Raw genomic sequence first — 25,770 nt, 5'->3', positions numbered from 1 at the left:
GTAAGCTGAAAAGACAGGATATAAATGTAAATAAAGAAATATGATCTCAAATGTTGGCCAACTTCACCCAGTTTTATGAAACTACTCTTTAATTAATGTGGGCACCTCATAATTGCTCCTTCCAGCTCTATATTTGTGACCCTCTATGATGGGAATAATGTGGCATAATTTGTGTGTGTTGCGGGGAGGGGGGTTAATCTGTAGGAGGAGGGATGAGAATTAATGTTTGGGGATCCTGCACAGGACATTTGATCAGATGATCTTCAGGCATCTTCCCATCCTATGGTCCAAGAAACATTCTTCTCCTTTCCGCTTCTTCTGTTTTGTTTTTACTTAGAGGCAGCAACTAAACTAAAATTAATGGAAACCCAAAGAACTTTAAATATTTCAAACAAGTGTGTGGACATTTTATTTATTTATAGATTAGAGACACCAGCCAAGAACCTTGTGGTCGCTTATCATTTCTGAAAGAACCAAAGACTACAAAGGGTCTGCCACAGACGGCAGTTTGCAACTTGAATATCACTCTGCCAGCACACAAAAAGGTATGATCACCGAGACTCATTTAATAACTTTCAATTAACTTTTTTCTTTTTCTTTTTTTCTTTTTTGCTGATTATAATGAAACACTAGTAATGGGAATGAATAGCTTGCAATCTGATTTAGCCTATTTTATGTCTTATTGTTTTCATGTATGCAGAAAGCTTTTTACAGTTTCTTGTTACTGTGATGTTTAGTTTCTGTTATTTTTATGACTGGGTCCTTCGTTTTACAGTTCATGCTTCTACTTACAGTTCATAGACTTTATGCTTTTAGTAGCATTATGTGTTGATTTGCATTTGATGTAGAGTTGTGTTTGTTAATTTATTTTCTGTTCACATTTGAGGTTTGCTTTGCTTTTTATAAATTAGCTTGCATTTTTGTGCTCCCTTACTTGGTCCTTTTCATATCCTGATATTCTTTTCCCTGCTGTCCATTATAATATTCCTTGTCTCTGCAATGCAACTTGGGACCAAAAGGAAACAGAGTCAGATCAAGATGATGAGGTAATATAAACACTGTCTTTTATTTTTTATTATAATCAGAACTTGTATCCATTAAAGAAATTATATATAATCACAGAAATATGATTACTAAACTCCCAGATTGTATGGATGTGTATTCTTTATTATTAAATTAAAAATGCAGACATCAGCTGAAGTTTAAGGTTGCACTTAAAACAAAATGGGCACAATGTTACCCCTTCTGTGTGTGAAGCTTATACAGCTACACACATGAGGGGGGATTCCCTAGACCCCACCGGCCTTCAGAGGCATACAAAACTTGTATAAGTATTTATAACAGAAGTTTTTATCAGTATCAGTTTTATTTATAACGAATGTTTTTATCACTAATTTCAGGAGGGGGGGAGTTAACCATGTGTTCAGTTTCCCCACTGGAATCAGTAGGACTTAAAATGGGATTACATTTAGCAGGATCACACCCATAAGATATTATACCAGTCCAACAATGGTGCCAATCATCTGATTGTTTTAGATGATTCCATAATTTTAAAAAATAACATTATGATTTGTCTGAGTTACTTCATAACTCTGATTTTTTTTTCTTTGCCAACTGAATGTATATCTTAATAACATCCAACAACCCAATTTCTATAAGCATAACTAAGCAGAGATATAAAACTTGTACGGGGGTCTATACTGCAAGTTATCAGTTAGCAATAGTATCTTGCATTCTAATCCGCATCCCTGCATTTGTGCATATTTAAAAAAATCCCCTTCCATGCCTTTTTTTTTTGTCCTTTCTGTACTCACTCTAAAGTAGATGTACATTGTGATTTATGTGCTTTCTTGAAAGATTAATTTTGGGAGAAGTATTTGATTGTTCTAAGTTACAGCTATATTGATGTGCGATGTGCAACTGTAGCCTCATGTGTGGTGCTCCCATTTGTTGCCCCAAATGTTAATGTGATATGGTGGGGATGGAGGAACTTACAGTAGTTAAACTTTTTAATATAAAAATTAAGTCTCAGCATAATGAAATGGATGTACAATATCCAGCCAAGTCCTATGTGCCCTCCAACTTGGTGGGGCCGATTTTGGCCATGCACTTAGCCAAAGTTCATCTTAATATATAGATCTTTAAAATATGTGTATGTGTTACTTAAGAATTGACATCTTGTCTGTCTGTCTGTCTGTCTGTCTGTCTATCTATCTATCTATCTATCCATTCTTTCATAACTCAAAGCCTGAACAAATGCTGCTTTTTGCCAGGATTTTACCTGGAGGGATACCGAGAGCAGGCCTTGGACTCATGCTGCCTCCCATACTGTTTCCCCTCTCTCCCCCACTTCCCTCACCCTGAGTAGGATGGCTAGTGAACCTGGGAGATGTATCCCATTTTTGTTTGCACGCAGGATCACTTTGATCCTGTAAGGCAGAATGCTGCTTGTCTTACAAGGTTAGCGTAGACCCCCATGTCCAAATAAATATTGGAACTTCACAGTTCACTCGTTACCTTCTATCAGTGATGAGGGAATGAAGGGGAAGGGTGGGGTGTTCCCAAAGCCTGCTCGCCTCAGGTTAAATCCCAGAGTTAGGCAGCACCTGATTTGGCTCCAAGATATCTGTTAATCTGGTCATCTTCTCCCCAAAAATGTATTTGCAATGAAATGGGAGCCTGTATATCCATTCTTCAATGACAACATACATCTTAAGCTGCAAATCTTAATTGTATGTCAGTAAAATGTAATCTCAGATGTGGCCCAGATTATGTGAGGGATTTCTGAGAGCAGATTGGAGCCAGTGAGGGAAGGTGGGATAACTTTAAAAACTGAAAACAAATGTGGATGAAGCTGTAATTTAAATTTAGTCTACAGATGAGTGAGCCTTTGTAGAGGGAAATAATATTTAATTGGAGTTGTGACAAAACACACTTTCATGGCTTGGCTTGGACATGGGAGAACTGGGTTCAAATCGACACTCAGCCATTCAGTGCGCTGGTTGACCATCGGCCAATAATCTTGTCCCAGACTTATCTACTTTATAGGGTGGTTGCTAGGCTAAAACACTATCCTGAGGAAGGGCAAGATAGAGCCAAGTCCCCATCCCCTCCTCAGTTCTCCATGTCACTTCATATCTGATTTTATTGGCAAGTACTGTTTCCCTAAGTACAGTTAGCTCTCCAAAAATATCTGAAAGTATGTGAACGTGGGGAGGTAAAGGTAGATTCCCTGTTGCTGTTTTTAAGCAGGCATTTGCATATCCTGCTTGCCACTTTGAGCCATATTTGGAAAAGTGGGATATAAAGCAATGAAATTAAAGAAAGAAATCTGCTCTAGATGGCAACAGTCTCTTAAAGGTACCAAAAGGCAGTATGATTTGTTGCAGACGGAGAAAACAGACCGGCGGCAGAACTTTGTGTCCCTTGCTTTACGTAAGCGCTACAGCTATCTGACTGAGCCTGGAATGAGTGAGTTTCTTAACAAACGTACTAATGTTGTGAACTGATTTTTCACACAAAGAGACATTTTTTCTATAAATGCTTTATTCTGGTGTCATTTGAAAAGGCCTGGTTTAATAGGCAAAAAGTCTCCAATTATCCAAGAGCCCTTTTGAGCACAGGCAACTTGAGAAATTCAGAGTTGTAAGTCTCACGTCATCTCTTGAAATATCCATGACTAAAGAATAATTCAAATCATTAACCTATGCTTACATACTAAAAGAAGATAGTCTGTTCTCCTACCTTTTAAAGAGACAAGGTGGTTAAATCTCATTACAACTCACACAAGAAATAATACATTGACAGGCGAAACACACAGATGGGGATCCAAAGATATGCATGTGATATGCATGTGCGGAAGGGAACCACACATGTAACCAATGCTTCAATTTCATTTTTCACTATAGCAGTTCCCACAGTCAGACTGAAGAGCCACTTTTAAAACATTCTTATCCAATTTATTTCATGTTCCTTCATCCACAAGGCCAGTTTGTATGTTGTGCTGGGATCATTTTTTTCACTTGCAAGAATCATCCAACTGCATATGAACAACATAACAATATAGTCTAGAGTTGTCAAACCTAATCTGGTCTGTGGAGGTCTCCCTCCTGCACCACGTACTCCTCTGTGGGAGAGGTTGCTATCTCTGGTTGGAGATGTTACTATCTCTGATTGGGTGATGGTATCTCTGCTTGGAGGTAGCATCCGGGATTCACTGAATTGCTCCTTCATGTTCCACCCCATGGAGACAGTGGGGCTGTTCAGACAACATGCTAACCCACACTCAGTGTTGTTGAACTGTGGGTTGTTTGTTGAACCGTGGGTTAGCATGTTGTCTGAGCCCAGGACATTTTCTGCAGGGTAGCTTGTTAACCATCCTGAACCACCCAACAACAAACCATGGATTCTCAATGTGGCTTGTTTGAGAAAAATAAGCCACAGTGCATGGTTAACAAGACACCCTGAGGGAAATGTCCTGGATTCAGACAACACGCTAACCCACGGTTCAACAATAGTCCACACTCAATGACTGAGTATGGGTTAGCATGTTGTGCAAACCCAGTCAGCATGTGAAGGAGATGCCTGACTTGGCCCAGAACATGAAGGAGCCAGACCTCCATGCACCGGCCAAGTTCCTTTCTCCATGCTGAGAGGGGATTCCCTAGCCTGTTCCATCCTACACCCCACTAGCCTTCAGAGGCATATGTTACATTCTATTATAGGCACACAGCACCCCAACATTTATGATTTGTCTGAATTCCTTTATAATTCTGTTTTTTTTTTTCCTTTTCAAACTGAATGTATATCTTAAAAACACAGAACAATCTAGTTTCATGGAGCACAGTGCCTCTCTCAGAATGGAGAAAGGGAAAATGGCAGAGTGGGAGTAGATGATGTCAGAGGAGGGGTGGGGCTTCAGGGCCAGAGAGCTCCCCCCCCACATCATCCAGCCCATTGGGTTGATCCGAGGGGGAGCAACTTGGCCCACTTTGACACCCTTGATATAGACAATAACTCACAGATTCCCCACACACATACCCATATACTTATATGATGGCCTGTGCTCGGACATCTGCAGTGTAGATCACCTAAGTGGCTGCAACTGAGGTCCAAACCACACCTTACACTTAATACACATTTTAATGTAATGTAAAAGCTATTAATGGCTGCTAGTCATGATGGCTCTATATTAACCTCCAGTATCAGAGGCAGTCTGCCTCTCGAGATAGTTGCTGAGGAATATGAGCAGGATGGTGCTGTTGCACTCATATCTTGCTTGTAGGCTTCCCATAGGCATCTGGTTGGCCAATGTGGGAACAAAATGCTGGTGTAGATAGATCTTTAGTTTGATCCAGCACAGCTCTTCTTATGTTCCTATCTTTTAAAGTGTGCTTTATTTAAAAAAGGAAAAGTGGTTGTGTGGAGCCCCAGTCTGAATCATGGTACTGGCCCAGCACTAGTTTCCTATCATAAATTGCCCCTGGTTGCTCTTTGCCCCGAAAGGTGCTGTTTATAGTAAACAGCATCTTCGGGGCAAATAGCTGGGGAGTGGGATCCAGATTAGGGCTCTGCACAGCTGTTTTTTCCTTCGAACACCCCCACCCCCGGCATTGGTTTGTCCATTGACACATTGGTCCAAGGTGTGTGTGTGTGTGTGTGTATACACATGCACACACATACATACACACATAATCTTAATAAAGGAACACCAACATAACTTCTGTAAGATCTATTCTACAATGGAAAATGGATATATAATTTATATATAGAATTTCCCATTGTAGAAGTGAACAGCTGTTAGGGAAGCTTGTACCTTGTTGCTACCTCATTGGGATAATACCAGTTCCATGAGTGCCTTGAAATTATTGTTTGTCTTTAAAAAGGACCACATTTGTTTGAAATGTTACCAAAGTAACTTCAAACAAAGGTGTGTGGAGAATATGTTTCCATGTGAAACTCCAAGTGAAGAGTTGAACTCCAAGTGAAATACTTTGAGTGCCTTAACGTATTTCTATGTTTTGTCATTTAGTCATTCATCCCGGAAGAGCTTTGCTGTCATTCATACAATACCTGCAGTAGCTCTCACATATCAGAGGAGCCGGTGGGTGCCCCTGCCCTCTCCATCAGGCACATCAAAGTATGTGTGAGCCAAGCACTCCATGATGACACCAGCTTGCTGGGCGTGATTGGTTGTTGGCTTGAAGGCCTCAGCTCATACATTTCATGAGGAGGCAAAGGTAGCTGCAGCTCCCACCATCCTCTGGCAGCTGCTGGGGCCCAAAGACCCCATCATGATGGTCCACTGGTTCTGCTGTTTGGCCAACGTGTCCACACAGTTCCCTAGCCACTTCCTTGCCCGGTGACCGTGGCTGGAAAGTCACCCACTATTTTGCATTTCCCACAATGCCCTGGAGTCCCTGACGTAACATCAATTCAAGGCATTTGGAGAAATGAAATGGTGGGCAGTCTTCTCAATGTAGCTGCTGTTGCCCAGCAAGCCCACTGCTTAGAGAGCAAGCAAGTGGGTGGGTCCACAGGTGTGGGGCAGAGCCACTGCAGGGCACTTTGCTAGGGGCCCCTCTAACTTGGAGCTGGACCTGTGGAGAGTAAAGGGGCACCTATCTGCTGTGAGAAGGCCACCACTGGTAACTTATGAGTTGGAGCTCTCAATGTCATTGCTATTTCTAAAGATATTGGTGATTTTATCCCCAAAGTTATGGCTTTCTTAAGCTGACATCTTCAGCTAGTGACTTCAAAATATTCATCTTGGTGGTTTTTTTAAATGTATATCCTATTGTTCTACTAAAATAATCTCCAGGCAGTTTACAAAATTGACACTATAAAAACACAATAATAACAGTAAACAATCCCTAGTGAACAGATTAAACTGGACGTTAATAGCAGCAGCAGAGATGCCAATAAAACAATTTCAGTCATTAAATTAACTTGCTATTAAATGTATGGGCAAACAGGTTGGACTTAGATTGCCATCTAAAAGGTAGTATAACATCAGGTGAATCTCGTTCAGGGTGAGTGGGGAATTCCTTAAGCAAAGCACTACCACAGAAAAGACCCTCTTTCCAGTAGCCACCTGTTTCCTTTTGCAATAGGAAATCAACTTGCCTTTCTTTGAATTGCTATGAAAACTGTCCTCAAAAGGTACCAAGACACTACACCTTGTAGAAAAAGTGTACTCTTCTTTTAAAATGCCTCCTGTGGAAAGATTTTTGAACATTTGTGTATTCTGCATAGTACACCATACAAACTGTTTTATTCCATGTGCTTGTTTTGACATGATAAACCATGCATGAATAAAATTAAACATTTGGTTGCTTTGCTTGCTCACGTTTTTTCATTAATTGTATTTCCCATTTTTTTATGTATGACAAATGCTTCTTAAAGTCATTTCATGTGAAGATTTTAGCTTTACGTTTTACCCAGTAAAAGGAATACTGCATGAAAAAGCCAAGAAATGCACAAAACATTTTTTTTTAGTTCTTTTAATCCTTGAGTCAGAAAAGTTCTTGCTCTTATTGGCTTTGTGAGCGTGAAGCATATACGAAATGTGCATGGGAGAGAGAGGGATTTGACTTTATTCCCGTTGCCTCACAGTTTGCACATCTATTGCCTGTCACTTTAAAGGTATTTTGGGTTCTGCATGAAATAGTTCGGAGTGGTTTTCAAAGCAGACTTTAGCTACTCAATGTCATTTGCACACATTTATTCTGTTTTGTATTAACAAGACTGCTATAGAAAAACTATTCAGTGTATTAACAAAACTGCTAAGGATATAACAACAGAAATTTCCCAAAGGACAATTTTGATATTTGCACAAAACAAAGACTATACTGATAACAGGCAAAATGAAGCTGAGATAGTTAATCTTTCAAATTTAGCACATCAGAAAGTCAATAGGAAGTAAGAGAAGAATTTTTGGTTGTTGCTCTTACTTTAGACCATAATGAACTCCTTCTTAGTGTTTTCTGTTTGTTCATTGTTTGCAGACTTGGTTGCCTTGTGCTTTTCTGTCTTTCATTTCATGTTGTTGTTTCTACTTTTTTTCTTTTTAAATTTTGGATCATCCATAATTATGTGGCTCAATCCTATTTTCCCTTCCTGTTCAGCTGTTGATTTTACCTACTTCATCCTAATTCATACAAACAGTTGTACTTGCTTTTTTGTAATATTACAACGTTTACTGACCAATTTTCTTCTCTGGTCTCTCTGTTTTTCAATCATTTTTGTTGATTTTTACGTTATTTTTTTGGTTTAACAATTTAAGAAACGGTTGAACGAAGTGCAGGAGCAACAAGATCCCTACCTACTACCTATTCATACAAGCCATTCTTTTCAGCAAGACCATATCAGTCATGGACAACAGCACCAATTACTGTGCCTGGGCAAACCAAATCAGGCTTCACTTCCCTATCAAGCTCTTCTTCTAACACTCCAACAGCTTCCCCATTAAAATCAATATGGTCTGTTTCTTCTGCTTCACCAATCAAATCCACATTAGGAGCCTCCACTACATCTTCAGTTAAATCTGTTAGCGATGTAGCTTCTCCAATTAGATCATTTTGGACAATCTCCTCACCAATAAAAACTGTGGTCTCGCAGCCTCCATATAATATCCAAGTCTCTTCTGGTTCTTTCGTCAGAGCTCCCACAGTAACAGAAGCTGCTACTTTGAAAGGGCTAGCATCCACTTCTGCATTCCCCTCTCGGACATCTCCAGTGACTACAGCTGGGTCTCTTTTGGAGAGATCATCCATTACCATGACGCCTCCAGCATCTCCCAAATCGAACATTAACATGTACTCTTCAAGTTTGCCATTTAAGTCAATCATCACATCAGCATCTCCGCTTTTATCTCCACCTTTAAAATCAGTGGTGTCTCCTGCTAAGTCAGCAGTTGATGCTGTTTCATCATCTAAAGTCACGGTGGCTTCATCCCTCACATCCCCTGTGAAACACACAGTTGGGCATACAGAGGTAGCAATGGTTAACGGATCCATGTCACCTTTGAAATATCCGTCCCCTGCCAGTTTAATCAATGGATCCAAAGCCACATTTCAAGACAAGATTACTGCAGCAACCAGTTCTGCTAGTTGTGCTGTTAATGCAGCCACTGATGCAGTTGAGAAAATGTTTCCAACCGCTACTGCAGTGCCATTTTCTCCACTCAGGCCACATGTGTCTTCAACTCCATCAGCCTTTCAGTCCATAAGAACTCCTTCTGCAGGTGTATTATACACATCTCTTGGGTCAATATCAGCAACTACCTCGTCAGTAACTTCATCAACAATCACAGTGCCAGTATATTCTGTAGTCAATGTTTTGTCTGAACCAGCACTAAAGAAGCTCCCAGAGTCATCTTCCCTTACAAAATCGGCAGCTGCGTTGCTATCACCTATTAAAACATTGACTACAGAGACACACACACAGCCTCACTTTAACCGAACCTCATCTCCTATAAAATCATCCTTGTTTCTAGCACCCTCTGCTCTTAAGTTGTCCACACCAACTTCTTTATCTTCTAGTCAGGAGATATTAAAAGATGTGGCTGAGATGAAAGAGGACCTAATAAGAATGACAGCGATATTGCAGACAGATGTAATGGAGGACAAGGCATTCCAGCCAGAACTAACAAAAGAGGGTAGAATAGATGATGAAGAACCTTTTAAACTTGTTGAGAAAGTAAAAGAGGACTTAGTCAAAGTTAGTGAGATACTGAAAAAAGATGTGTGTTTAGAAAATAAAGCATCAACCAAGCTATCAAAACATGATAAAGGACACTCCTCTGAGGATGAATGGGTAGAGTTCAGTGCAGATGAGATTGATGAAGCAAGACGGCAAGGCATGACATGTCCTCCATTATCTATTCCTGAAAAAGTGCAAATTAAAGCAAAGGCTGTATCTGAAAAGGATTATAACTTGACTAAAGTCATTGATTATTTGACAAATGACATTGGTAGTAGTTCACTGGCAAGTTTAAAGTACAAGTTTGAAGAGGGGAAAAGAGAAGGTGAAGAGAGACAAAAAAGAGTTTTAAAACCAGCCATTGCATTACAAGAACATAAGCTTAAAATGCCTCCAGCCTCCATGAGGCCTTCTACTTCAGAAAAAGAGTTGTGTAAAATTGCAGATTCCTTTTTTGGAACTGATACCATTTTGGAATCTCCAGATGACTTTTCCCAACACGACCAAGACAAAAGTCCTTTATCCGACAGTGGCTTTGAAACAAGAAGTGAGAAAACTCCTTCAGCCCCACAAAGTGCAGAGAGCACAGGGCCAAAACCACTTTTCCATGATGTACCCATCCCTCCTGTCATCACAGAGACAAGAACAGAGGTGGTTCATGTGATCCGTAGCTATGAGCCCTCATCAGAAGAAGCTCCTGAACCACAAGTAGAAGAGCTGCCATCAACAAAAGCGGCACCCACTTTTATGGAGCTGGAACCCAAGCCAAATGGGGGATCTATCAAAGAAAAAGTGAAAGCCTTTCAGATGAAAGAAGAAGATGACCACAAGTGTGTTCTTGGTAAAGGTGTCCGTGTGAAAGAAGAAACTCATATAACTACCACAACCAGAATGGTTTATCATAAGCCTCCATGCCCTGAGAGTTCTTCAGAAAGAATTGAGGAAACAATGTCTGTTCATGATATAATGAAAGCTTTCCAGTCAGGACGCGATCCTTCCAAGGAGCTGGCAGGTCTGTTTGAACATAAGTCTTCAGTAGCACCAGATGCTAGCAAGTCTACTGAAATGTCACCCCAACATACAGAGAAGGACAGCAAAATGAAACCCAAACTGGAGCGTATAATAGAGGTCCATATCGAAAAAGGTAATCAGGCTGAACCTACTGAAGTCATTATTAGAGAAACAAAAAAGCACCCAGAGAAAGAAATGTATGTTTATCAGAAAGACTTGCCTCGAGGTGATCTGGAAAAACAGGATGCTCTTCCTTGTTCAGATGAACAAGGTCAGCAAGAAGAAGAAGAACTTACAGCAGAAGAGTCCCTTCCTTCTTATCTGGAATCTTCTAGAGTAAATACTCCTGTGTCTCAGGAAGAAGACAGTCGCCCTAGTTCTGCCCAACTTATGTCTGATGACTCGTACAAAACACTGAAGCTTTTGAGTCAACATTCAGTAGAATACCATGATGATGAGTTGTCAGAACTAAGAGGGGAGTCTTACAGGTTTGCTGAGAAAATGCTTCTCTCAGAAAAGCTAGATGTGTCTCACTCTGATACTGAGGAGTCAGTTACTGACCATGTTCTACCCCTTAGCTCAGACTTACAGGGGCCTGATAAGCGATGCAGAGAAAAAGTAGCCACAGCCCCCCCTAAAGAAATCCTCACCAAAATCTCTAAAGATATATCAGAAAATGGTGTAGGTAAAATGTCTAAAGATGATCATTATGATAAAGTGACAGTGTTACATTATACTGGAGATGTTAGTAGCCCAAAGCACGCTATGTGGATGCACTTTACTGAGAACAGATTAGATAGAGGTAGAGAAAAGTTGATGTATGAAGACAGGGTGGACAGGACTGTTAAGGAGGCAGAAGAAAAGCTGACAGAAGTATCACAGTTCTTCCGGGACAAAACTGAAAAACTGAATGATGAACTGCAATCTCCAGAGAAAAAGCAGCAGAAAAGAAGTGGGAAAGAAGCTCATTCTGGCCATAGTTCAACCAGCAGCAGTCCCGAAAAGGTGACCATTTCTGACTTTCAGAGTTCAAAGGATGATTGGAGTAGAGGAGGGCCCTATGGCCATGATGGAAAGTGTTTCCCCAAAGCCGATGAAAGGAAAGCAGCCAGTTTGCCTAGCAGCCCCGAGAGAAGGGCTCTCACACAGCAGACTGAGGATTGTAACCAGCTGATGGAACACAAAGGAATTGCTCAGAAGAGCAGAACACCTGAAGCTTTGCCGACCGGATTTCAGCTGAAGCAATCCAAACTCAGTTCTATTAGACTGAAGTTTGAACAGAGCATAGGCTCCAAGAATAAGGAGCTACTTCAAGAGGATAAAAGACAGGACGTTCAATCTAAAATCCCAGTGAAAAAAATACAGGACAGCAAGCTCCCAGTCTATCAGTTTTATGCCCGAGAAAAGCATGCAAAAGAAGTAGACCTTGCCGATGGTCTACAGAGGGAATCTTCTGCTAGCAAATTAAAAGATGCCACCCAGGGTAAAGGCACAGCTACAGAAGATGCTGCTTCTTCAGATGTGCTCAAACTCAGAAGTGAAGTGCCAACTAAGAATGTTCTAGAAGCTTTTGCAGAACAGAAGGTGAAAGGTTTGGCATACAGCACAAGCTCAGATACCACACCAACCAAAGGTCATTGGGATAAAAAGATTTATAGAACATGGGAAAGCCCTGGAACATCTGCCCATAAAACACAAAAAGAAAAACTTTCCCATGTGCTTGTTCAGGACGTAGTGAAAGAAAATCACATTGACCACCCTGAGACTAAAGATATGGGCCAAGCCAGTGAATTTATCACTGTGACAGAGCATGAGCACAAAGTATCAACAAATGGATCCTGTTCAAAGGAAGTGAAGGAAGTGACTGTAAAATCTCCATCCAAAAAGGTCCTTTATAGAGAATATCTTGTCAGAGAAGGGGAGTACCCCAGTGAAGTGACAGATAAAGCTTCAAAGAAAAAAGAACCATTGACTACATCCCACATTCCAGTCAGAATTTCAGAAGAAAAAAGAATGTTATCAGCTAGCATTCTCGATGGAGTTCATGAACAGCCAAAAAACACAGTACATGAACTGTCAGCTAAAGTGTCCCATGCCCGTATGGCTAAGGAAAAAGTGGAGAGACTTTTTGATTACACAGAGCATGATAAGAATAAGTATTCAGAATTCAGTCCAGCTGGCAGCAGGCAACATGGCTGCATTAAATTAAGTCCTCCTGTGGAGGATGCAGAGATATCCCCTAGTAAATCACCTGATTCTTTAGAAATTAGCCCAGGAAAGGAGTCTCCTTCAAGAGACTTTGACTCCATTCATGGTGATAATTTGGTGAAATCTGCCCCTTTGGCAACAGCTGAGGGAGCAAGAGAAATAAAAACCTTACCTGTTTATGTCAGTTTTGTTCAAGTAGGGAGGCAATATGAAAGGGAGGTGCAACAAGGAAATATTAAAAAAATTGTAAGTCAGGAAAGTAAGACTGTGCAAGAGACAAGGGGAAGCTTTTATACTACTAGGCAGCAGAAACCTCTCCCTTCTCCACAAGGTAGTCCAGAAGATGATACATTAGAACAGGTGTCTTTCATAGATAGCTCTGGAAAAAGCCCATTAACACCTGAGACACCCAGCTCAGAGGAAGTGAGTTATGAGTTTACATCTAAAACGCCTGATTCACTAATAGCCTATATACCAGGCAAACCCAGTCCTATCCCTGAGGTTTCTGAGGAGTCAGAGGAGGAAGCAGAGGCTAGATCGACCTCTGTAAAACAGGACACTGTTGAGTCACCAAAAATTGACAAAGTGTTGCCCAATAATCTAGACAGAGATTCTAATAAAAGGCCAAAAGGGAACAGGGTTGCCTACATTGAGTTCCCACCTCCTCCTCCATTAGATGCTGATCAAACAGACTCAGAAAAGCATCGCCACTCCTCTGAGAGTGAGATGGAGATGATAGAAGTGAACCTACAGGACGAACATGACAAATGTCAACTGGCTGAACCTGTCATAAGAGTACAGCCACCTTCTCCTGTGCCACTGGGAGAAGATATCAGTGACTCTAGTGATGATGAATCCCTGTATCAACCCATTCCAATTAAAAGATACATGTTTAAAATAAATGATATTGAAGATGACCAGAAGGAAGCCTCCAAGCATAAATCATCTGAAAAGAAAGAGACTGGGAAGCCCAATGAATTTGATCTTGGCCTTGATTCTCCCCAGAATGATATTGCGCAAAATGGGAACAATGACCAGTCTATTACTGAGTGTTCTATAGCAACCACTGCAGAATTCTCCCATGATACAGATGCAACTGAAATTGACTCTCTTGATGGGTATGATCTACAAGATGAAGATGATGGGTTGACTGAGAGTGATTCTAAACTTGCAGGTCCAGCAGTAGAAACCAAAAAAGACATATGGGCTACAGAAGGCATTTTGAAACAGACTGATCGGTGCTTTAGCCAAAGTAAGCTGGAAGTTATTGAGGAAGAAGAAAAAGTCAGCAATGAAGAAAGCAAGCCATTATCTAAATGTCCAGCAACTGAAAAAAGTGCTAAGACTGATCAAAAGTCAGGGGCACAGTTTTTCACTTTGGAAGGCAGGCACCCTGACAGGACTGTGTTTCCTGATACATATTTCAGTTACAAAGTAGATGAAGAGTTTGCAACCCCTTTTAAGACAGTAGCTACTAAAAGTCTAGATTTTGACCCTTGGTCCAATAATCGTGGTGATGACGAAGTGTTTGAGTCCAAATCAAGGGATGATGAGGCTAAGCCTTTTGGCCTTGCAGTAGAAGACAAATCTCAAGCAACAACCCCAGACACGACTCCAGCCAGAACTCCAACTGATGAAAGTACTCCAACTAGTGAGCCCAACCCCTTCCCATTTCACGAAGGGAAGATGTTTGAGATGACTCGCAGTGGAGCAATTGACATGAGCAAGAGGGATTTTGTTGAAGAAAGACTCCAATTTTTTCAGATTGGTGAGCATACTTCTGAAGGGAAGTCAGGGGACAAGGGGGAAGGGGATAAAAATAAAGTCACTGCCATCACACAGCCACAGTCAGGGGACAGAACTGTAGAAAAAACCATAGAGAGAGAAGTAGAAACTCCAGCAGTTGAACATAAGATCATCATCCAGGCCAGTGGAGATTGTATGGAAGCAACACCGGGTAGTATCTTACTGGAGAAATCACCAACCGCTGTTAATGCTTCTAAAGTTGATCCCAAATTGCGCACACCTATTAAAATGGGAATTTCTGCTTCCACCATGACGCTGAAGAAAGATGTCTCTGGAGAAGTGACAGATAAGCTAGAGGCTGTGACACCAGGTGTTCAGGAGTTAGAATATGAAGCCATAGAGGAGGTTACAAGTACAGCTATACTTAGCCAGTCAAGCAGTAGGGAAGCAGAAAAGCATGATTTCCAAAAAGATAATTTTAATAACAACAACAATTTGGATCCATCCGCTATACCTACTAATAGTGTTACTTGTAAAGTAGTGCTAAATGAACATTTTGAGCCCAAGTGTCCCACACAGAAAGCTAATCAAATGAAAAACATTTCAGGACATGGTACAGGTGCAACACAAGGACACTGTAAGCAAAAAATACACGGAGAACAGCAGAAATCATCAGAGCCAGTAGGGAATAGAGCAAGATCAAAACTTCCCATAAAAGCTACCTCAGCAAAAGAAGCCATCCCACATAGCAGTAGCCAAGCCTGCCGAGTGAGTAAAGTCAGACAGGATAGTAAAGTTGACAAAAGAAAACAATACAGCTCTTCTCCACATGTAGAAGTAAGGTCTAAGATTCCTGTAAAAAATACACAAAGGCATAACTTAGGTATAGCTAGAAAAACACCAGCGGCTCAAAACCAAGAGCAGCTAGAGAGAAGCAAAGCCAAACCGCTTCCTTCTAAATTACCATTAAAGGTAAGATCTACCACCGTCACAACAACCACCACCATGGTTAAAGTAAAGCAAAGTCAGCTTAGGGAGGTATGTAAACATTCTATTGAATATTTTAAGGGAATTAGTGGTGAGGCTTTAAAGCTTGTGGACCGCCTATCTGATGAAGACAAAAAGATGCAGTCAGAGGTGTCCGATGATCATGACGATGATGAAGAAGGCAGTACGTCAAGAAACACATCCTTGTCCGAAGCCACTCAAGTTTTCCAGCCCTCCATTACATCGAAGCCCGCTAGAGATATGAGAACAGAGGCAGCATCTTTAAAAACAAAGATTGAAAAGTCCGACAGTGAGAGGAGGAGGAGTAAGAGGAGGACTGGTGAGAATGGAGGGAGTCAGGTTTCTGGAGCTCTCGTGGCTCACCTCGTGGAGATCAAGCCTAGTTTGTAAAACTTTCAACTTGTTGATCCTAGTGCATGAACTGTTGTGATTGCCTGTGAAGTGCCTTACTGTAGTTCTCATTCTGTCATTGTCATCTGTATGTGCTGTCTTTTATACTCTTCTTTCTTCCTTTAAGTGAAGCCTATGCTATAGACAGCTAGTGAAGCATGCTGAAGACATTCATGTAATCATTCAGGTCTTAGAAGATTTTATTTTGTGACAGCAAAAAAATGCATTTTGTCAAAATAGAGAAAACATTTTTTTTTCTTCAAGTACTGGTGGGTTGCATTTTTTCTCCCCTTCACCAGTAGTTAAACCACCGTTTTACAGTTTAGTAGATAGATTGTCGGCATGTTTGGTTTCATTTACACAATTAACATCATGTAGTTTGATGCAGCCTTATAAAGGTGGTCTTTTTCAAATCTGTTATATATATATTTTAGGGCACTCAGTCATTTTAGTAATTGATCTGAGCACCAGTTAACATAGCACAATGTATGAAAATACTGTTAGTCAGTGCTAAGAATGCTTTCACATCAGCCTTTTAATCAAGAACTTGTAAATCACAGGTCCACAGAGTCCATGTGAACGGACAGATATAAGGATGGCAATAGTGGCTGATCACCTGGGACTTAGCTGGACAGGTACAATTTTATGATGTGATGATGACATAGAAGCTAGTAACCCCTTTTGAAACCCAGCTTACTCTGTGTATGTTTGTGTGGGGGGCTATAGTGGATTTTAGTCCTCAGAGCATCTTCTGTCTTTAGAAATAAGTGATACAGTAGACAGGAAAAGATGTACAGGAGGTCTGCATAAAATATTTTTGTTACATTTGTATCCCATCATTCCTTCAGTGAGCTAAGCCTCGCAACACCCCTGTGCAATAGATCAGTAGGAGAATTAGGGGCCTTCCCAAAGCCCCCTAGTCAGCTTCATAGCAGTAGGGCAGGACATCAGTAATAGCAGACTTGCAGTATTGTGATCAGCCTGCTTTTTTGTATATTCGTTTAGATTTTGTTCACATGTTTGTTAACTTATGTCAGGATCTCAGTGCCCCACCACATTGGTCTTCTCTCCCCACAGGCCTCAGACGTGGGGCGGAGGGGTTCAACAACACCTTGGTCCTCTTCCTCTTCTGTCCCGTACTCTGCCACTACCAAAGTCCCAGCCAGTGCGTGAGCCTCCTCATTGGCCCCACCACCCACCTCTTGAAATCAGGCACTACAAGTTGTGCATGTTCCCAGAGGTCTCTTGACTTCACACAAGGCATCTGGGGCTGTGAGAGGGGTTGGTTGTGGCCGTGTCATCTCGGTAACAAAGTAGCTGTCCAAAACTCCTTGTTCCTACTTCTACCGTCCTACTTCTACGGCCCGTCATGGGGCCAGTGGTCATTGCTGGCACATCTCCTGACTGCACCTCCTGCCTACAGTTGACGGGAGGGAGGGGGCTGTTGCATTCATTGTTATCCCCCATCCCTGCTTCCCCCCAGCCTGGGAGTTCTGTCTTGGGCCTCAGACACCACAGTTGCAAGTAAGAAATTTATAGGACAATAATTGCATTTCCAATCAAGAAAAATGCAATGGCTTGGATCCACAGTGCCCTGAATGGCAGTGGAAGGGTCTTCTGCTCACACATGGGAGATTGTCTTTTACCTGCTCTCCCCCCCCCCCCGCCAGCTTCAGTCTCCTGTGTCACATTTTATGCCATTCCACAGTGTCCTCTGAACTTTAGGAGCAGCTTGGGGAGGGGGGCATTAGGGGCTACAATGGGAAAGAGGCAAGAAATCCCTGATGCATGCAGGACACACCAGTTGTGAATGCAAGCCAATGTGTTGCTATGGCACCTAATGTACTGGCAATTATGAGGTCAACAGTGACTGGCTACCTGGCTGGAAGTCAGATTTAGCTCTGCTAGAGCCAGCAGGACAACAGGAAGCTGTACCACTTCTTGACCTCTCTTGCTAGGGGCAGTGAGTCTATAGTGGTACATATGAAGACTATTTGTAGAATTGCCAAAGGAAAGATACAGCCCAAAGCTCCAAAAGTTCTGGCTGGTAGCTCTCAGATAGCAGGATGAAGTAACCTCTGTTCTCCCTGAAACCTTTCCCCTTTGGGACTCTGTAGGACATATTAGGCTGAACAGGGCTTGGTAACTTTCTGAACCAAGCTCCTTAGCTGTATTACTCTATGTAATACATATATATATATATGTATGCGCGCGCGTGTTTGTACATGAGACTTACTGAACAAACTGTTCAAAATAAGAGCAATGTAATGATCTCTCTCTCTCTCCCTACCCCCCACCCCACCCCCTTTCCCCCATATTATAGAACTGGCAAGAGAACTGAATTTTTCTGTTGATGAAATTAATCAAATCCGAGTGGAAAACCCAAACTCTTTGATTGCTCAGAGTTTCATGTTGTTAAAGAAATGGGTTACTAGAGATGGAAAAAATGCGACAAGTAAGTTTAATATTTAATAGTTTAGAAGCATGCAGAAGTCTATACATTGTGAAGTTCATTCATGGCATAGTCCCACCACTTGATGGTCTGCAGCCTGAAGCGATGACTTGTATGTATGAATGAACTGACACAGATAGAACACTAAAACTCTAAGTTAGGCTTTCTACCTTGTTGCTGTATCTAAATGCTACTGTTAATCAGTGATCATTAACTACTACTGCCATGTTCTTTCTTGTTCCCAAGATCCTTGGACTCAAGGACTCGTAATTCTGGACTAATACAGATAATGTATACAACCTCAAATGAAAAGATTTTGAACTGTGATTCCAAGCCATACTTGAGCTTTGCTGGATTCACAGTGAGAATGTATGGACATAGGAAGTTGCCTTATACTGAATCAGACAACTGGTCAAACTAGCTTAATATTCTCCTCCAGCCTTCCCCAACCTGGTGCCCTCCAGATGTTTTTGTAGCCCCAGCTAACATGGCCAATGGGCAGGAATGATGGGGGCTATAGTCCAAAACATCTGGAGGACGCCAGGTTGGGGAAGGCTGATCTCCTGGCAGCAGCTCTCCAAGGTTTCAGATAGGGATGTTTCCCAGTCCTACCTGGGCATGCTGGGGATTGAACTGGGACCTTCTGCAGACCAACAACTAGTGAAGCTGTTGTAACAAGGGAATCATGTGCTCCCTGTATCCAGCCTTGGTCAACAGCCTGGCCTCAGCATTGTGGACCAGATGAAGTTTCCAAAGACTTTTCAAAGATAGCCCCACCTGGAGCATATTACAGTAGTTAAAACAGGATGCAACTAAGGCATGAGTGACTGTGGCCAGATCAGACACCTCTAGGAATGGTTCTCTAGGATATTTATGCTTTTTGTGTTGCAACTACTAGTCAAATGCCAAAATAGTTCTGAAGTTCAGTGATGACATATTTTTAATGTATTTTGTTCTTCCTCCCACAGCTGATGCCTTAACCTCTGTATTGACAAAAATCAATCGGATTGACATTGTAACTTTGTTGGAAGGACCAATTTTTGATTATGGAAACATTTCAGGCACCAGAAGTTTCGCAGATGAAAATAATGTTTTCCATGATCCTGTTGATGGTAACTTAGTTTGTTTCATTTTGATTAATTTTTTTTTCAAGAGGGTGACACAGAAAGATCTTTTTATCTAAACACATGGACTATGAGAGATGAAACCACTCTGTCCAAGAAAAAGGGTTTCTTTCTTTCTTTCCAAGATAAAATGTAGGGTATGTGTCAATGAACACTTAAAGTGGTTGGCTCCATTAACCTCTTTTGAACTAACAGTCTAAAATTACTATGAAATCAGTCCCTTAGATATGATTGCAACTGCTAACTCTTGCTTTACATTCTAAAATTTCCCTAATGGAATAATTAAACTCAAATACTTCAGTCAATTCCAAGTTTTATATTGGGTTTTCAACCTGTACTTCGTTTTCCAATGGTAAAGGCTTTTATTTGGCAGACAGATGTATAAATAAAAGTGCATTTGTGATCAAGTTATAAAAATCAATTCTGACTTCTGATATGTTGATAGGCTGCTTTCCAAATACTTTAGGGTTTTTATGTAAGCTGTATTATTCTAAACTGACTTTCCCCAACTTGGCACCCTCCAGATGTGTTGATTACAGCTCCCATCATCCCCAGCCAGCATGGCCACTGGTTGGGGGTGATGGAAGTTGCAGGCCAACACATCAGGAGGTTGCCCCATTGGAAAGGAGGGTTTAAACAGTATAGAAGTTGTATTATTATTATTATTATTATTATTATTATTATCGCTATGTTAATAAAATGCATATCCTTTTTGCTGCCATCTGTGAGGATTTTCTGGCTGTGCACAGAGCATATGAGCTTAATTCATTTCCAAGCAGCAGTATTGGTCATTGAATCACCACATTGCAGAAATGAAGTTCTGTGGACATTTTAAGAAATTTCATCTTGAAATGTTGCTTGTGCTGTTTAATCATAAGACAAGTATCTTTTCTACAAAGAGAATGTGCTTCTGTTGTGTTGCTTTCTGTCCTTCCTCTCCTTTGAACCTTCCTCAAGCTTCTTGTCCTCACCAAGACCAGACTGTATTTTAACTTTCTCTCTGTCGATTCAGAAAAAAACTCATTAGTGCACGTTACTCTCCAGGCAGCACAATTTAACACTGAACAATCTTCCCTCTCTTTCTCAAGCTGGTCAACTTCATATTTACATGGGGGACTATGATTTACAATTCACTTGTCATTTCATTTCTCTGTGCTTGTCTATGCCGCTAGAGCAAGGATGGTCAACTTCTGTATTCCTGGGGGGACACTCCATTCACCAGCCACTACTCTGGGCACTGGAAGTACTTTTCACACAAGCATTTCAACCCTGTCATGGATTATCAGGCTTTATAACAAAGCTAGCATCAGCTTGCAGTAAGGGCTTCATGGATATGGAGATTCATGTTCGGGTGATATGGGGGTGTAGATTGCTGCGCAGAAGAAGCAATGTGCTTCCTGAAAGATCCTCTCAGGAGGCTGATCAGCAGCCATCTTTTGCCCTTCTGTATTGAGATAGCAATATGTTAAAATGTACATAAGAATGCTGTGGGCAAATTCTTGTACCATACCTGCATTGAAATTTGGTAGGTCACATCCAGAGCCATATCTAGTTGCTTCAGGGCTGGAACTGACCCACAGGTCTCCAGTTGGCCATTCCTGTCCTAGAGAATTATTGTTCTCTCATTTTCATTGCTCAACTTTCCTTTTCTCTCTTTATTTGATCAGTGTTTCTGATTGTACCCATGTCACCAAGATCGCCTCAGTCTCCAAGATCACCAAGATCTCCTTACTCATCACAATCCTCTAATCTCTATAGCTTTACTGTTCCTGAAATTTATATCTAGATCCTACCCACCCTGTAGTTTGTGATATGTACCCTTTTTACGTTAGACTTTGCTCTACCATGTTTGACTATATGCTATACTTTTCTGTCCCCATTGAGATCCATTTCCATTTTTATAACAACTTCATTCTCATGGTGCAGTGACTAAACTGAAGTATCTATACATACTTCAATTGAAGTATCAATAGATATATATCACAATAGTAATGGTATATGGCAAGTAGGTATATCTCTTTAAAACCAGGCTATGAAATAATGTAACCCCATTTTTAAAAAGAGGCTTAAAGGAAAACTTGTCTGTCTTGTAATATAATTTAATTCTTTACATTTATATATTGTGAGTGAATCATAATAAATGCAGAAATGTTATTTCACCACAAAATACCATTATCAATATAAATAGACAGCAACAATCCAGATTCAGTCCATTTCATACTAGGAAGAGAAAATTCTATAGTTATTAAGTCATTAAAATGGCTGGAAAACCAATAATTGAAAATTTTCAACAAAGTGTGCAGTAGGTTATACATTTCTGAAATAGTCATAAGCAGGGCCTATGCTGTACTAGTGGTTTTATGGACTTCATTATTACATTCCTAGTTAAATTGCTGTTACCATCTCATACATTGCCCATATTTCATATAATTAACCAGCTGTTCTGCATGCTTGCTTATATGTTGCTTCATACTTCATTGCAATCAGTCCAAATGTACTGTCTTCCTTAGGTTATCCCACCATTCAAGTGGAACTGGAAACTCCCACTGGGTTGCGCTTCGTGCCACCCACCCATTCCCATCAAGATGATTTCTTTAGTGATTTCTCTAGTATAGAGTCACCCCTTAGAACTCCCAGTAGACTGAGTGACGTGTTAGTAACTTCACAGGGAAACATAGATGATACAGCAGCAGGACCTCCAGTGGTGACTGAAGAAGACACTTCACTGGAAGACGGCAAACATGATTTCTCAGTGCCTAGCGAAGGAACTTCTAAAGATGCAGGCCAGATCCAGTTGGAGGAAATGGACCTTAATGATTACCCTCGATATCTCGGCAGTTATGCTGGGATACCAAAACAAACGCTAAGCAAAGAGACTAGTTCAACCTTAGTGAGAACTGAACAGCATGAGAGAGAAAAGTCTGGTTCTGATGAGGAGATGACGGAAGAAAAGCTTAAATCTCTGTTTGAAGATATTCACCTTGAAGAAGTAGTTGAGTCTGAGGAGATGACGGAAGAAAAAGTCTTGTCTATTCTTAAGTATGTGCAGCAGGCAGAACAGGAACTGTCTTCAATTACAGGTTGGCAGAGCGAGGCCTCCAGCGTCAACGTTGAACCACCAAAGCCAGGACGCAGAATAAGCGGTGAATTGCTGGATCGACTAGATGACAGGTATGGAAGTGCTCAGGCTGTAATACTGTTTTGCTTCAGACTAACTAAATGTTCTGGTTTTCAAAATAATTAGGACTTTTTTCAACTTCTGTCTCCCCTCCACCCCTACATGAGGTATACGACATAGCACTTACATAAATAAGCAGGGATCAAAATGTACAATATTTATTTATTTACAATATGTGATAGGCCGTCCTTCAACTGATGTTCTCAAGGCAAACTTACAGCATGATATTTAAAAATGTGAAATCCCAACCAGCATTCAGAGTTAAAAATCCACAATGAAAATTACCTCAAAACAGAACAAGCAGCAGAAAGTACATAGCACGTAGCTCACAATGGCAAAAACAAACAGTGTCTTCCCAAAGGATGCAAGGGAAGAGGACAAGTCAAATGGGCCTCCTGGATTTGCAGGAGGAGGGCATTCTGAAGCTCCAGGGCAATCACAAAAAAGGCCCGGCTCCTTATGGACATTAATGTAACATCCACAGGAGATCACACTCTCAGCCAGGGTCTCATTGGCTGATCTCAACACATTGTGGATGATGGAGAGAACCATACAAGGGTTGATGCTTTCTGAGAAAATCAAGAACCAGGACGTTTGGAACAGACCATTGGCCATGCTGGCTGGGGCTGATGGGAGATGTAGTCAACATCTGGAAGGTCCCATGTTGGGGAAGACAGATTTAGGGTTTCATAGATCCAAACCAACAGCTTGAATTGAGTCTGGGAACATGCTGGTAATAATGTTATTAGTCACATTAGGAGATGGATATATGAAGCTTCTGTAGGAAGCTTCCTTATGCCATTAGTCCATCTAGCACACTATAGTCCACTCATTTATCCGACACCTGCTCTCAGACAAAAGCTTTTCTCTGTTCTACTATGCTACTATGTGATATCTTTCAAGAAGAGATGTTAGGGACTGAACCTGGGACTGTTTCCATGCAAAGCCTGCCTTCTCTTAATGAGCGATGCCCCCTCCCGCTGAACTTAATGGATAGCTTTAGTTAGAGTTCATTATTTTTTTAAAATACATATATCCTGCTCTTTGTGAAACCCAAGCAGTAAGAGCATCCTGTGCCCTCAAGTCATTCCCAGTGAACTAAAATCTGGTGCATACTTTGGTGTTTCCCAGTTTTAAGAACCCCATTAAATTCCTTGGACCAGTGATATGTGTGTGTGTGTGTGTGTATTCTCTCTCTCTTGGCCTAACCTACCTCACAGGGTTGTTGTGTATTGTGTAAAATGTAGCGGGGAGGAAGTGAAGTAGCCAAGTTTGTAGTTGATACTCAATTACTCAGGATGTGAAAACCCAAGTGGACTTCAAAAAGCTCCAGAGGATCTCTCCAAACTGGGTGGATGGGCAAAAAATGGCGAAGGAAGTTTAAAGTCAATAAATGATGCACACTGGGGCAAAACAAAACAAAGCCTGACACCAAACCACATATAGTCTGATGGAGTCTGAATTGGTGGTGACTAACCAGGGAAGAGATCTTGGTATTGTGGTGGGTACTTGATGGAAACATCAAATCAGTGAGTGACGGCAGTGATAAAAGGAAAATTCCATACTAGGTATTATTAGGAAAGGGACTGAAAAATAAGATAGCCAGTACCATGCTTTTATCAGGGATGCCTGAGGATTTCATTCAGTATGTATGTTTAAGGGCGCAATCCTATTCAGATAGGCGGCCACCTCCGAACTTGGAGGTGACCGCCTATCCAATGCAGGGCAGCAGAAGCACGGAGGGGATCGTTCCCCAATTGCGGCTGCATAGCCACGGAAGGGCTGAGTGGGGGAGGAGGCTGCTGTATGACACATTGGATGTGTCGTGTAGGCATTTCCACCCTCCCCACCCCAGAACGCCTCCCGGAACACCCCTTTTCGGCCGCTCTGCACTCCTCTTGTGAGCGCAGAGGACAGGGCTGTTCCGCACCACCTCTGAGGCAGCGCGGAAGTGGGGGAAGGTTGGTTCTCTCAGAGTGTGGGCTCCGAGGTCGGTTCCCAGAAAACCAGATATCCTATGGCCGTCTAGCCGCTGTCTAGCAGCCATAGGATTGCTCACTAAGTGAACCAACCTGATTCGTACTTCTCTGACTAATATGTGGATTGTACTAGTTAGCCTTGAGTTTTTGCACTTCTCCAAATGTTGTGATATAGCTCTTGGCTCAAAAATGTATCAAAATGCACATAACATGCATACGAAAGTACAGATTTTGTGAAAAAATACTTTTAAAATAATGCAATTTCTTGTGCAGTTTTTTTTTTAAATCTCAGATTGATGCAGAAATGGGGGGATGGGACAGACGTTTTGAATAAATGTATGTGAAACTGACACAGATCATAAATAGACAGACCTGTCCATCCCTAGCCATTACAAAGTTATGGTGCAGCAACATCTGGAAGACTGTGTACTGTTTAAGTTACACCATTTCACGATCTAGGGTAATTATGCACAGAAAAGGGCAACCAAATTGATCAAAAGGGTTGAAGCAGCTTCTTCTCACGAAAAGCCTAAATCACCTGGAGCTTTTCCATTTAGAAAAAAGGGCAACTAATGGGGGAACATGATAGTAGTTTATAAAATAATGCATGATGCAGTGAGAAAGTGGATATTTTTAAAAAAAATCTCCCTCATAATACTAGAACTTGGAATCTTCCAATGAAATTGATTGGCAGTAGATTTAGGCAGATAGAAGAAAATACTTTTTCACACAACACATAATTAATGTATGGAATTTACTGCTACATGATGTAGTAATGGCATTGGCTTAAGAGGGGATTAGATGTATTCATTCAGGATAAATATGTCAATGCCTATTGGCCATGATGGCTGGTTGGAGCTTCCTGGTTCAGTTTCTGTGTATTCAAGGCTAGCTCCAGATTTTTTTGGGGGGGAGGGGCTTGGTAAAGTTATCTGTGGTACCCCCCTCCTTCATTGGTAGGGTCCCAGTCAC

The 25,770-nt window shown here is 41.3% G+C and overlaps 1 protein-coding gene across 1 annotated transcript in view; it reads left to right on the top strand.

The window, feature by feature from the left end:
* Positions 1-25,770, top strand: part of ANK3 (ankyrin 3) — a 320,808-nt gene that overhangs the window by 279,576 nt on the left and 15,462 nt on the right. Inside the window, exons 34-41 of the mRNA XM_084845353.1 lie at positions 423-545; positions 1,020-1,046; positions 3,390-3,471; positions 8,285-15,994; positions 16,626-16,700; positions 18,389-18,520; positions 19,486-19,629; positions 22,722-22,812. Coding sequence (XP_084701479.1) covers positions 423-545; positions 1,020-1,046; positions 3,390-3,471; positions 8,285-15,994; positions 16,626-16,700; positions 18,389-18,520; positions 19,486-19,629; positions 22,722-22,812 — 8,384 coding nt within the window. The remainder of the gene's footprint in view (positions 1-422; positions 546-1,019; positions 1,047-3,389; positions 3,472-8,284; positions 15,995-16,625; positions 16,701-18,388; positions 18,521-19,485; positions 19,630-22,721; positions 22,813-25,770) is intronic.

The sequence above is a fragment of the Heloderma suspectum genome, chromosome 3 (genome assembly GCF_057233095.1).
Source record: "Heloderma suspectum isolate Gila_16-S chromosome 3, 16-S_ref, whole genome shotgun sequence".
NCBI classification, from domain to species: Eukaryota; Metazoa; Chordata; class Lepidosauria; order Squamata; family Helodermatidae; genus Heloderma; species Heloderma suspectum.
Note: the sequence above shows the minus strand (reverse complement) of the source record. Positions and strands in the feature narration are given on the sequence as shown.